Source organism: Lissotriton vulgaris, chromosome 2_1, assembly GCF_964263255.1.
Source record: "Lissotriton vulgaris chromosome 2_1, aLisVul1.2, whole genome shotgun sequence".
NCBI classification, from domain to species: Eukaryota; Metazoa; Chordata; class Amphibia; order Caudata; family Salamandridae; genus Lissotriton; species Lissotriton vulgaris.
The window spans coordinates 157,235,231-157,249,297 of NC_141687.1; the positions used below are offsets into that span (position 1 = coordinate 157,235,231).

General features: G+C 41.7%; 1 protein-coding gene across 1 annotated transcript in view; it reads right to left on the reverse strand.

Moving 5' to 3' along the window:
- Nucleotides 1–794: 794 nt before the first annotated feature.
- ASL (argininosuccinate lyase) overlaps nt 795–14,067 on the reverse strand; it is a 150,398-nt gene continuing 137,125 nt past the window's right edge. The window contains exons 16-17 of the mRNA XM_086954622.1: nt 6,728–6,834; nt 795–997 (exon numbers count right to left, since the gene is read on the reverse strand). Of these exons, the coding sequence (XP_086810748.1) occupies nt 853–997; nt 6,728–6,834 (252 nt within the window). The 3' untranslated portion in view covers nt 795–852. The remainder of the gene's footprint in view (nt 998–6,727; nt 6,835–14,067) is intronic.

Sequence of the window (14,067 nt, forward strand, 5' to 3'; positions counted from 1 at the left end):
TACCCGCCGAATAACCAGAACTCAAACTCTCTCACAGGAATGGTAAGCATAATCACATGCACAGCTATCTCTCACTCTCCTTCACCCCACCTGATGAAGTTACAGGATCACAGTGATAGCATTCAGGAAACACAAGAGTAAGCGGCTACACATCAATCAGAATATCAACACACTTCCCACATAGTCCACACACAGAGGCCATTCCCTTCCAACCAGCCACAACAATATCATAAAGCTTCAGCGGTCTACCACTCGCCCTCTTTGCTCCACTATGCTCTCAAGTGCTACAACATATGATATGACAAGGTAGGGACAATAAATGTAATCATCACAGACAACACTAAAACACTTCCCACATAAACTACACTACTAGCACTCCCTTTAGATTGCCGTTCTACCCACCTGCAAGGTGTTTCAGTGCCTTGGGTAAGCTATGAAGAGCAATATAAAGGCAAGTATAATACAACACTCCTTTATCCCCACCCCTACAAATATGGTTTCGGGGAGGTATAAGGTTGTAAACACATAAATCAATATGCTCTATACTTCTAGACTTTCTCTGTTTACAAACTTTGAAACCATCAAGATGGATAAGTCATGCCTGTTGCATACCGCGAACAAAGGTTTACTCAGAAATCGTATGTTAAGAAATTGAGAATCTTTGGTGACTGGTTATTGGTGCCTCAGGTATCGGTAACTCGGGGGGCAGAGTTACCGGGGACCTCCTGCAATGAGTTTTGAGTAATGATGACTGGAAAAGAAGAACAGAAATGGACGAGAATAGAGTGCACGAGTGAGCATGATAATATTTATTTACTACTTGTAGACATGAATGGTACATTCAAGGGCACATTAATCCTTGCTTTTCTTCATCCAAGCTCTCAGCTGCTCGATCTGCAAATTCACACTGCTTTTTGCGGTTCCGCCTGCTGCGGTGTACTGCTCCACACTGTTTGTGTAGTTCCACACCTGAGACACATCACTCTCAAACAGCGGACTGGGATGAAACAAAACGCGACACATTAACGCCAATTCTTTTGTACGTATAGTCAATCTATATTTTTAGGTAAAAGCTTCTATTTAAGATTTTTCTGCCATAGTACATAATAGAAGAGAGAGAAAGGAGAGCAGAGCATGGGAAAGAAGGAAGGGAAAATGTGCCATGAGGTAAACATCTTGCAATAATATGATTTTTAGAAATGCATTAACACTATTGTCTTCTTACATTCTTGGAATGGTTTAGTTAGACTAAAACTTTTATAGGTAGGTATAAGAAATCCCCTTAGAACAGTTCAATACATGTAAAGTATTATGCAATGCATTTCGTATGTAGCGCAGACAAGATATACATATAAATATGTGGGGTCATAGATATATTAAGGTGAAGGGTTCTTGAGGTGTACAGCATTGAGTGAAACCCATTGCTTTCATCATATTTAGTTATACATTGCTTTACATTGACACTTATATATGGAACATTCTTTTTTACGTATTTTTCATATAGTACTAACTTCTTCGATACTGTAGGATATAACAGAATCACATTTGTTACTGGATTTTGTCACAACTAATGCATTGTAAATGAGACACCAACTTTTTTGTTTATGTAGACAGTTTGGCTACTTACAATTGCTGGTTATGATTTTTAGTGCTGTACCCCATAGGACATCTATATTACATGCAACTTTTTCAAGGCTTGATTTGCTGTATTTTACACTGTTCATGTGTGGTGATATTTCCGAACACATGTTCCTATGGTGTGGGTTAAAATCTCTCTAGGGGTGGATCCCTGCCCCCTCACGCCGACGTACTTGAGGACCTTGGAGTGAGGGGGCAGTGATACAGCGTTATTTGACATTGACATTGCGTTTGGGACACAAGACACCGGATTAAGCGTGCTGAAACTTTCCACCCCTAGAGAGATTTTAACCCACGCTGGAGGATCGTGTGGGTCGGAAATATCACCACACGTAAACAGTGTAAAATACAGCAAATCAAGCCTTGAAAAAGTTGCATGTACATAACAAGAGGCTATGAAACACGTGTTGGCTTTGGGCTTTCGACCAGTCACATGATAGACTTAACAAGAAGAATCATCATATGAATTAAAGACTGAAGATTCTAAAGAAACCAGCTGTGTGCTGTTGACTCATGTTCTTTTATACTTATGTTGTTGCTATTGTCACATTGTTATTGAACCTGATAATTCACGTGCGCTAGGGAATTTGGTGAATATCTACAAAATCTACCCAGTCCTGGGACAGTGCTTTCTGAGTGTCTTTGAACCTTATTGTGTATTATTCAGTGTTTAAGCCAAACCGATCAATGAGAGTACTCTTCAACACGGAGTAATTATCAGCATCCTCTTCTCTAACAGTGAGGAGCTTATCTCTACCTTTGTCAGCAAAGGAGAGCCACAAGATAGGTGTCCACTGCTCTTGCGGGACATTACTGACCCTTTTCAAAGCAGTTATCCATTTGTGTATGTCATCCCCAACATGGTAGGGAGGGGCTATCTTGTTCAGGTTCCTATGGTCAAACGAAGGCTCTCTAACTATAGGTACCTTGTTGCTGCCACCATGGGATTCTAGTCCCAATTTCAATCTAGCTCTCTGGACTTCTAGGGGCTCTTTGTCAAGGGCAAACTGCTCTTGCCTGAGCTTAAGCCTAGCTTTCTCAAGTTAAGAAGTTGGTATTCCCTATCCAAAGAGTTTTCCCTCTTACTAGATATGGAGGTCCTTATTGAATGTCCTGATGCATTGGATTCTCTTGAGGAGGATCTAGACCTCCTTGGTCTATTCTGCACTCTCCCAGGAGGAACAAAGGGGCCCCCGTCTGGGCCACCTGCAGTATCCTCTGGGAGATCTGAGTTGTCCAGGTGGGAGTCATTAGGCTCCTCTTGGTAAGGCAACAGTATTCTTTTTTTATTTTCAAAAAGAAATTCCCACTTTGGATTTTCTTTTTTTTAAATAAAGAAGGAAAACTGTTTGGTGCAGGGCTCCAGCCTACATTGAATGCACTGCCCCCAGGGCAGTCATGGAGTCGTGCTGCCCTGGGGCAGCTCATTCAAGTGAAAAACAGAGCGGTTTTGAAGTAGCCGCTCCATATTACACTGTGCAGACAGCAACCAGCCTGCACTTTTAAGAGGGGAGAAGATTCCCTTGCAGGTGGTGCACTTTCAGTGCACAACCTTCTGACAGCTTCTTTGCATCTGTAATATGGCGTGGGCTCTATAATACAGTGTGGGAACAGAGGCGAAAGGGATTCCCTTGTTTGCATGGCACCATGCCACCATGCAAATAAGAGAGCACCCTCCAGTGACAGCGCTGGTGCTATATGTGTGCCAGCGATACCTGTTTTACAAAAAGCAGAAATGGCCGCACAAGCGTCTACAGCCCTTTCCATAATGCCAAAGTGAACTGGGGTGCGCAAAGTGGGCGCACATACCTGTTGCACCGCCAAGGAACTTTCCATAATACGGCCCTAAGTGTGCCTATTTACAGGGTTAAGTCAGGAAAACAATAAAAGGCAAAATAAAACCCTTCAAATAAATCACTTCTACCAATAGGAGAAGTACACGTGTAAAATATACAATAATATTTGAACACAACCAAGAAACCCAATTAAGATCACGTCCAAAAAACGGAGGTGCCGAACAATAAAAAAATGTCTGTGAAAGAAAATGTGCTGATTCAAAGATCAGACAAAAAGAAAACCAAAACTGAAGTAACAGAAGAACCTTGAAAACCTAGATTCCATCATGTCTGACATGAAGTTGACATCCCAGAGTTCTTACTGGACCATATGCCCTGTCCAAGGACACCCCAGAAGGGCTAGCACTAGCGAAGATTGAATGTTATGACTCTTTAACAGTCTTATACTCAGACAATTCTGATAAGAGTAAGGTTATCATCCTCGCTGGCCAGTACAAACAATTTGGAAGAAAAGGTTTAACCAATTTCCATCGGAATCAGGAATAAAAGATTTAAATTTTCCATGTGTCATTTTTTTTCCATTTATACATTCTGGCAGGGAAAACTTTACATTTGTGCTGAGACAAACAGAATACTCAGAATTACTCGTTAAAGGACGGGAACATGTGGTATTTCTGCATTCTTTATCCCATTTTTAGGTGCGGAGCTAAAAGAAGTAAACAAAATAACACCGCACCCATGGTCATTAGGATTTACTTGGTGTGGTACCACCCACTACAGGGGTCATTCAGAATTTGGTAGAGCAGCATCACAGCAGTAAATCAATAGTGCTCCTGCCCTAACATACTGACAGTTCCCCGAGTCATTTAGTCGTGGGGGAATTGCAGTGTGTCAATCAGAGAAGTCTCAGCTGGTTCTGATGGCAGAAACCCATAGCCTTGTGCTGCTGTGCCAGTAGGTCACATTGGTGTTTGCCTCACCACATTTATGGCAGAGCAACAGTCACTGTATTTTTCCTACCAGGGGTCGCAATGCAATGTTTTCCTCATGCATGAAGGACATTTGTCTTTTTTTTCAGCAACAAATCTAGCTTTGGAGGTTGTTGTTGCAAATTAAAAACCGCAGAGTCGGCCGCTCAACATGGCGACCCGTAAGCATAAACAGTTACAAAAGTGTATCCACCCCGCTAGAAGATGCACTTTCCACACAGCAATATCCACCAAATAGGTGGGGATCTGTAAATATGGCAGACAGGTCTCCACTAAGGGAACAGAGGCCACTGCCTCCCCTTGATCAGGCATACTGGGGAGACAACCCAATAGTTTAATGGACTCAATATGTATTTTGTTTCAAAATGAAGGTCTTCAAGCTTCAGTCCTTATTACTGATATAGGAGAAGCTTTCCCAGGTTTTCAAAACCCTATTATGTGTAATCAGAATGGAACTAACTTCCACGGTTACTAAAGCACACATCACAAAGCACTGTGCTACTGATTAGAATATTCATCATACCATCCTGAATATTGATTGCAATATTAATTGCTTACATCTGTCATCACAGCTGCACTGATTTTAGCACCCATTGAGATTAAGGTTTGTGTATATACATGCCCATGCTGTTTAATGATTATGTGAAGAACTAGAATTTACTCAGGCAAATCTTCAGCATGTCCCAGAAGTGGGGAGGGAAGAGGTGATTTTCTACACAAGATATGGGCCTGTGACTGCTGCAAGCGTATTGGCAAAAAGTGATCAGTGAGTTATGTGATACTGTGAACTTTACTATTGAAATGTCATGGAAGTACTGTGGTCTTAATGTTGTTGCAAGGCCTAAGAGATCAAGAATCAAATATAAATTTCCTTTGCTGTACCTGGTGCTGGCAAAACGTAGCATTGCCATTCAGTGGCTTAAGAAATGCAGCATGCCAAAGGGCTCCTGGGAGATAGTTCTCTTAGAATGGGCAATTGCGAGGAAATTAGGATGAAAATGGTCCTGCCTGATGATTTGGACACCTGGTCCGCAATGCTTCACACACTGATGCTAGCGGCTGAAGAGGGGAGAAGGGGGATGGAGGTGTCGCAACTGAATGATGTGAATTGTTACATTCTGGTTGATATTTATGTAAATGGTCCATGCTTTCAGCTGTCGCTTTTTATATTTCACTATTATAACCTTTTTTCTGAATTAATTAACTTGTGAGTTACAACTGCTTTTGTCTGTGCAGTTACATTGAAATAGCAGCATATTTATATTTACGCACAGAGTCATACTTATCTTATTATTATTAAGGTGCAGACGTGGTTACTGTGACGTGTGGCAGGTCACCATGCATTCAGACATTGTCTGCACTTGCTCAACTAGTTCACCGTCATATCATATTGTGTATTTCACAAATCATAAGCACTAGGGGCAGATGAATAAAGCAATGGTCGCAAAATACTAGTTTGTGACTAATATTTTTTAAACCAGAGTGGTAATTTGAGGACCAACCTATATACTTATAGGTTGATTTGCAAATTACCGTGTCCGGGTGGGTCACAAATCGACTTACCTCACCAATATTAATGAGTTAGGATGCATATTGTAATCCATTAGGAACCGAAGCCATCACAGGGATGGTGGCCTGCTCGGGTCAGAAAACCACCATGTTTGTGAGTGCTTTTAAATAAAGCATTTTAATGCAACCAGTCTTTCTTAAAGTAAAACAGGATGCATTTAAAAAAATGAAAAGTGTGAGTTTAATTTTTTTAAAGTAGGCAATGGTACACTTAAAAATGTTTCCTCAACATTTACAAAGGGAAAGTGGGCCCTTACCAATTGTGAATGGTTTACCACTTCCTTTGAGGAGGTGATAAAAGATTCATGTTTTGCGACCGGAATTCGGTCGTAAAACATCAATACATACCACTTCAATTAGGAATTTAGAAAGGGCGCCTTAAACACACCCCTTTCAAATACTGAATATGTATTAAGTAGCAAACCCAAATTGTGATTCAGTAACCTGTTATCAAATCGCAATTTGAGGTTTATTCATAAGAAAAAGGATTTTTGCGAGCTACATTTAACCGCAAAAATGCTTTGTATATTTGGCCCCTTTAACGTATAGTAAAACAGCATTCTCCTCTGGTTTACTAGATCAGTGCTATCTTCATTCACAACCAGGGGCACACGAGTGGTATGGGGTTCTAATACATTTATGTATTATACCAGCTTACTTCCACCATTCCTACAGGTTACATCCAACAGTGCTTATTCACACAGTTATCCTCCAAGAATATCTGGGAACACAAACCTAATGCCCCTGAGGTCTTCCAAAGAGAGGAACTTGACAGAAATACCCTTCGTCTCAGCCAGGTGGACTGCCTTCCCAGAGACTCCATGAGCTTGTCGGAATGGCATCTGCAATGAAAAAGTAAGAATTGCTTTACTAGTACTCAGGAGTAATGCTTAAATTTAAAGTCGGACTGGAAGAACAGTAATTCAGTCTTACCTAACTATATTGTAGTTAAGGAAAGAAACATTTTCTAACAAAAAAATTATTTTAGATTTGAGTTACTTATACAAGTTTCCATATAAAGAGAATGTAAACAAAGCTGGGCCTTCAGTCTTTCATGCAACTGAAGCAGATTTGGTTGCTGTCATAATTCCCAGGGAAAATCACTTTACCTTCTGCAGCCAAAGTTCTGCTCTACAGATTGCCCTATGGGATTGTGGAACCAACTGTAAGTACAAGTAGGAATAGTGAAGCACTGTCATAACAACATATCATGTTATGAGAGGAATAGGAGCTCTACCCCAAACATACCTATTCCCAAGTGCAATGATTTTCAAACAAATCTACGAGTCCATTCAATCGGCACTGAGTGGATGGTACATGACTACATTTAGACATTTTAGCCACTACCCTAGTGGTCCAATTCTGTGTTTTTGGAGGTGTATGATCAGCTTTTTGGGAAACATCTTGTACAAGGATTTGCAAGAGTCCAACATTGAGCTGGGATGATCCTGGCTAGGGTGGCTATTCCTTTTTTTTGATCAATCAGAAGTTGGCGTGAATCTAGTAAGTTTACATAATAATAGCAGTTTCTGGTAATTGATGTTTCATAATCATACTTCCATAAGGAGTGGGAACAGCACAGTCCTCGACATTATTTTTGCATTCTAGTGCCCTATGAGACCCTATCCACTTCATATTTTCAGGAGTCCAAAGCGTGTGTTTAGTGTGGCATCTTCAATGCATGTATACAGTATTTCTTTAGCAGGAACCAAGCCAAACCGCAGCGGAGAGCTGTACTGAGTCAAAGACTAACATAAAGTCAATGAGTGATAGGAGAGGCAGCTGGTTTGTGGATTGTTAGTGTATGGTGATGAAGTGTTCTTTAAAGAGGTGCCTCTACAGCCCTCCTAAAGGGGAGAAGTGTTGGGATGATCCTGATGGATGTGGGGATGCTGTTACAGATCCTGGGTGCACAGATGGAAATGTGAGAACATCCTTTTCAAAGCGGATGTTACCCCGCAGTGCTTTTACGACGCGCCCTGTACAACGCAAGTCATAACCACGACTTGCGCTGGAGGGCGCTAAAGGATAAAGAATAGTATATTTACTATTCCAACACCTTCCCTACTATCCACGGGGACTGGTGTTAGAATAGTAAATTATACTATTTACTATCCGCGCCCAACAACGCAAGTCGTTGTAACGACTTGCGTTGTTAAAGACGCGTTGTAAAGGCATGCATTGAAACGGTACGTGTTGTACCGTCATACATCCATGGAAATGTCATGCTGCCTTGGCCTATATTGAGGTATTCAAAGTATGTGTCTCCAGGAAGGCAAGGTACTGAACCTTCATTCAACATCATTGTGTAGTTTTCTGCAGTTTTAGTTCAATGACAATAGGAAGCTTAAAGTATATGCATACTGTCTGTCTGCACTATTACAAATGCTTTTCCATTTCACTGGAAATCAGTAACTCGGTGTGTTTGTGTGCTGTCTGGTTACTTGAATTGACTAACTGACATGGCTTTAATTGCCGACGCGGCACCTTATTTCCTTACCGGAGTGGCTCCCAGTGCCTTCTGAAGAGTAAAGATGGGTTTTCTTCTTGGTAGGACGAATTATGGTGAGATTTTGCTACATTTGCCGTCCTACAAGATCCGACAATCAATAGATATATTTTGGCACTGAAACCATAAGTATCCCCTATGCTCCTTCTTACTGACATCCTTACAAGCAAAGGGCATTGGCAATTTTTCCTGCAGCATCCTCTTTGAAGAAGGAACACAACGAAGTAGTTTGAGAACAAGGGGCCACCATGTGACATCTGTTCAGTGCATTCAGGTTTATTTTAACGTTAACAGGTGTTATTTTTCATAGGCAATTCCATGCCTCAATTACTGAGTGCTTATATTGCTGGACATTTGAGAAATTATAGTTTAGACCAGTAACTTTATGTGAATTGCATGGATAACTAATTCTACCAGTAAATTGGTAAACAATTTCGTATGTCTGCTAATGGAGAAAGATAGCAGAGCATATAAAACAAAACAGTGAACTTTTTTTTTTATCTTAGACACTTTCTATGACCATCATTTCGGCAGAGCAGTGAACTTGTAGAAAGTGTTGAGAATAATATGTTCTTTTATTCTAGATGTGGAACAGTGAGTGAGCAACACAATATACAGTCATCCTTGTTAGGTGGCCTACGGTCTATCCCTCACCCTACAGGTCCCTATCTCCCGTCTGACCAGAGACCCAGACCTCTCCTTCCTCTGTCTTTTTTAAGTGAACCCCATAGGGTGGGTTCCTTGCTCTACAGCCACGAGGGAGTTGCACCTCCTTCATAGGTAGGCTATTAGAACTAGGGTTGGTGGCACGAACAGTCTTTGCAAAGGTCACGATCTCAGGAGAAATGTTGCCCTTTCTCTGCAGGTGAACGCGCAACTTGTGCGTTACTGCTTTGCTTTTTTAATGTATATTTTTTGTCTGTTCATGACCCCTTTGCCAGGAGGCTATTGAATCATCAGCAGGCGTTTCTCTTCTTGCTGGGAATCCGATGTGATGGTGAGGTCCAAGATGCCTCTAGATCGATGCCGACAGCAGCCTGGGTTCCACCAGCGAGACTTGACTCGTGCTTTCCTGGTAGAACAAAAAGAATCATTCCTCATCAACGTCACCTGCGAAGGTGGGGCGGCGGGTAGCTGCAGTTTACCACAGTTAGAAGTGACCAAGGGAACGGGAAAGATGTCACTACAAGAGCCTATGGCCCAGATAAAGGTTTATGAAGATAGCCCTGTCACTTTTTCAATCTAGATAGTAGAATTAATAAACAACATAAATATTGTACACCATATCACAGATATAAACAACCTTCAGGGCTGAAACTCAACAACATAATTATGTATCCAAAAATAGGCTTGTCTTGGTATTCTTAAAAATACAAAGATTGAATAACCCTTTAGCCTAACAAAAATATTACGCTAAAGTGGCTGAATGCATGCACATTCTCTGAACCCAAAAGTGACTTCTTGAGTTGAAATATCACTCTTTAGCAGAATTAACAGCTATCCTAAAAAGGACTATTTGCAAACAAAACAAAATGCAAAAAAAATCCTCTGATGTAACAAAAAGAAAAAATACATTAAGGCCCTGATTCAGATCTTGGCAGACGGGTTACTCCGTTACAACGGTGATGGATATATGCCGTCCGCCGAAATATTAATCCCATTATATCCTATAGGATTTATATTTCGGCAGACGGGATATCCATCACCATTAAGACAGAGCAATATGTCTGCCAAGAATTAAACCCGCCCTAAATCACTAGGCCAAACTTGAAGGCAAGGGAAGACCCTGATGGCGAGTCCTCGAGAGCCCCACCTTAACTTGAAATCTTTAAGTTATGTCCTTGGTCATTTCAAATGTTAGTTTCAATGAGAAGACTATAAAAGTGTCGACAATAAAGATATTTCTAAGCCATGCACTTGGTATAGGGAGGTATGTATGTGATATGATATAGACCATAGACCTGAACAAAGCTACTGTGAACAACATGGGGGCAAGGTCTATAGGTATCTATAGAATAAAGTCTGCCAAATACATAGCTACCAGCTTCCACTTCTATATTCAGGTGGCAAATATTAAAGAAAGCCTAGATAGGTGGGATGGTCCCGATTTCTTACATATACCAATGTCAATATCTATAGAGAATTTCTGTTTTGAGAGTAATTTGACAGTTGATTCAACACTAGCCTAACAATCACAGCTTTTTATTTAGAAGACTTTATATGGAAAGTCCAAGACAATGCAAAATATTTTTTTCAAGAATATCGAAATAGGATTTCACCATTCAAATACCACGCTGCAATGTCTTCAAACCCTCAGGGACACTATTTATGCCTACATTACTCTGCTGTTAACTGTAGCATATTTCTATATTCTTTTGCATGCTTTCTGTCATTATCTTTAACCAAATCCATTGCATGATTCGGTTCTGTTCTTGACTCTGTTCCTCTGGTGTGTTTTGGTGTATGTGAGCTCTCCTTATGTAAATGATGTGGAGGAAGGACCAGGATTCTTCTCAGCTTTGCTGCTTCAGAACCAGCTCCATCCTATTTGGACATGGTTATGAAGACCCTAGTTTAGCTTTCCTTCTACCTGAAGCTGATATTCTACAACCGCTTTGAACTGAATTGAATATTTGTAGAGTGCAACTTTCACTCCCTTAGGAGCATCTTGGCGCTATGCGGGTGAGAGCAGTGTCTCGTGACACCAGGGTGGAGAGAGGATGATGATATCATCGAATGAGTGCTTGGCACATTGCATCAGTGGATGAGAATATCCAAGTTTTAAGATATTTCTTAAACAGGTGCTCAGAGTCGATATATCTCATTTGTTTAGGGAGTTGATTCCAAGCCTTTGTTCCTAAAACTGCAAAGGATTTCCCACCTCTGGTCTTACATCTAATTGTGGGAGGTTTAGGAATATTAGCGGAGGAGGATCTCAGGGTGCGGGAGAGGATACGGGGAGTTAATCTGGAAGCTTGGTATTTGGGACCTATTAATCTATATGCTCTGAAGGTTAGAAGGAATATTTCAAATAAAATATTCTTGTGTTCAGGGAGCCAAAGGAGGGTATTGAGGGCAGCGGAGGCAGAGGAGCGACAGTGAGTGTCTGCTTTGTAGTCCAGATTCCGCACTGTTAAATCAGCTTTTGATGTTCTGTCTCTCTCTTTATCTTTCAGCTCATCTGAACCTGTTGGCTGTTGGAGTTAGGAAGAACACCCACACCCACGGATCAAGCAAGTTATTCTGTTACAAATTGAATGTTGTGGAGGATCGCCCAATGCTAAATCCTCAGCGCTAGTGCTGGAAGTGACCACAACGGCTTTGAAGGCTACACATATGGCTACAAGTTCTAGATTACTAATGTGGTGGACCAGCTGTTGAGAGGCCAACACCCCTTTGCAATGAGGCGAGATGCACTCCCCTGGCCATAAGGGAGGCTTCTGTGGGAATATGACTCGTTACAATGCGAGTCATTACATTGCGTGCCATTACAAGGCGGTCGTTGTTACCACGCAAAGCCATTACTACGCAAGTCATTACATCGACTTGCAGTAGATGGCGCGCTGACAATATTTAATTTATTTATTTATTTTATTTTAAAAGTTTTATATAGCGCTGGCTAGACCTGGAAGTATCAGAGCGCTTTACATAAGGTTCAACAGATATTATAAAATTAATTGAGTTACACGTTACATCAGTTACTAGAAAAACATTTAAAGAGTGTAGAAGACAAAATAAATGGAGTTTAGATTGGTAAGGGGGTGGGGTAAGAGGGGGTAGGAGTTAGAAAGAATGGAGAGACGAAGGAGGGCCTGCCCAAAGTCCGGCTGGGTAGGTGACGACCGAGGGGGAAGTCCACAGTCCATCTCCTCTTGAGCTATCAGGTAGCTCCACCGGGCATCAGCCAAACAGCTAGGTCTCAATGGGAAAACAATTAAAGAGCAGAAGCAGCAGCAGGGAAGAAACGAGACAGAAGTCAGAAGTCCGGCTGGGGAGGTGACGGCGGTATAATGAAGATGCGTAAAGTCCATTATGCCAACATTCTCTGGTCGTTGATGTAGGCTTTTCCTGTAAGTGCGCTCATCACAGATCCCAGGAAGGGTTGGGTCTGTTGTGATCGTCTGTGGAACTTGGTAGCATTTACGATGAATCGCAAGCAACCGAGCTGAGCAACCACCAGCACTAGAAATTTCATGTGACTTGGAAAGGAAGTACTTACAGCTGGTAGTGATGTCCACTTACCACAAACAGAAGGTACCCGCGTGGGCAGGGTGGATGGGTATGTGGAGGTACAACACGATCATATAGTGACCTTTTGGAGCAGAGGGATAACATCATAATGAAATGTTCTGACAGGATGCATCTGTTGAGAGGCCTGAGGGAGACTCATTTTTAGAATGAGGAAGTACACTCCATTCCCCTGATCATAGGGGGGGCACTTTCTATATCTCACCCCTATTGAAGGAGCACTTGTGCCTCTTCCTTGAGGAGCCGGAGATTATCTCAGCTCAGAGAGTGTATGTAAGGTGGTATTTTGGGAAGTTTGCGGCAGTAGCCGAGGTGAACCACCACTATAATCCACTGGTCTGATGTAATTTCATGCCAGCAAGAGAGGAAATCTTGTATTCTACCCCCACATGTGATAGGATAGTAGGATGCACTACTACTTAGGGATGGAAGCTCCTTTTCCAGAGCCACATCTGCCGTTCATCTAATATTTCCTCTGTATGTCCCCCTGGTGTACCCCCTGCCCACCAGTTGGTGGAAGGTATGTTGCTGTCTTTCATAAGGTTGGTCTGGGGATGTAGCTTTGGCTTCACCCCATGGCAGTTATTTACAAAAGTTCAACTTGCAGGTGGTGTTTGTAGGACACCATTGACTTTGAAATCTCTGTGTTCTTTTGTATCTCTTCCAGAATCCTCTCAACATGGGTACCAAACAGATGCTGACTACCGACCATTCCAGGCCTCTCTTGTTTTGTAAAGCACCGTTCTACCCCAAACCTGCCAACAATCCTAACATATCTTTTTGCATTTGCCAGGTTCATCCATGAATGCAGAATATTAGGCTCTGCCTGAAAGGTAAAAAGAATGAAATCCTCCAATGTGTAGCAGTCCTGTTCGATGGCTACATAAACTACTTCCATACATGTAAATAAAGCAATCAAAATGGGTGATGTATCATCTACCCCTCAGATATAGCCTCCAAGTAAGCTTTCCACTATCTTAGCCTGCTCAAATGGGTTATGCCGCTGCTCCACTTCTTTCTCAAAATTGCCCTAATCCTCACTGTGGTCATGTCATGCCTGAATTACTGCAACCCCAATATACTGGTTTTCCTAGAATACCTCTCTCGAAATTGCCTGGTCTGAAATGACACAACTACATCACCCGAATCCTAAAATCGTTCCACTGTATGAGAGTGAAGGAAAAGTGTCCTTTACAACAGCCTGCCTCATACACAATGGTCTCCAGGGCTGATTACAGAACAACACTGCAAAACTGTTTATCCCTTTACCAACCAACCAGAAGTCTCATATCTGCAAACGATGACTACTATTGACATT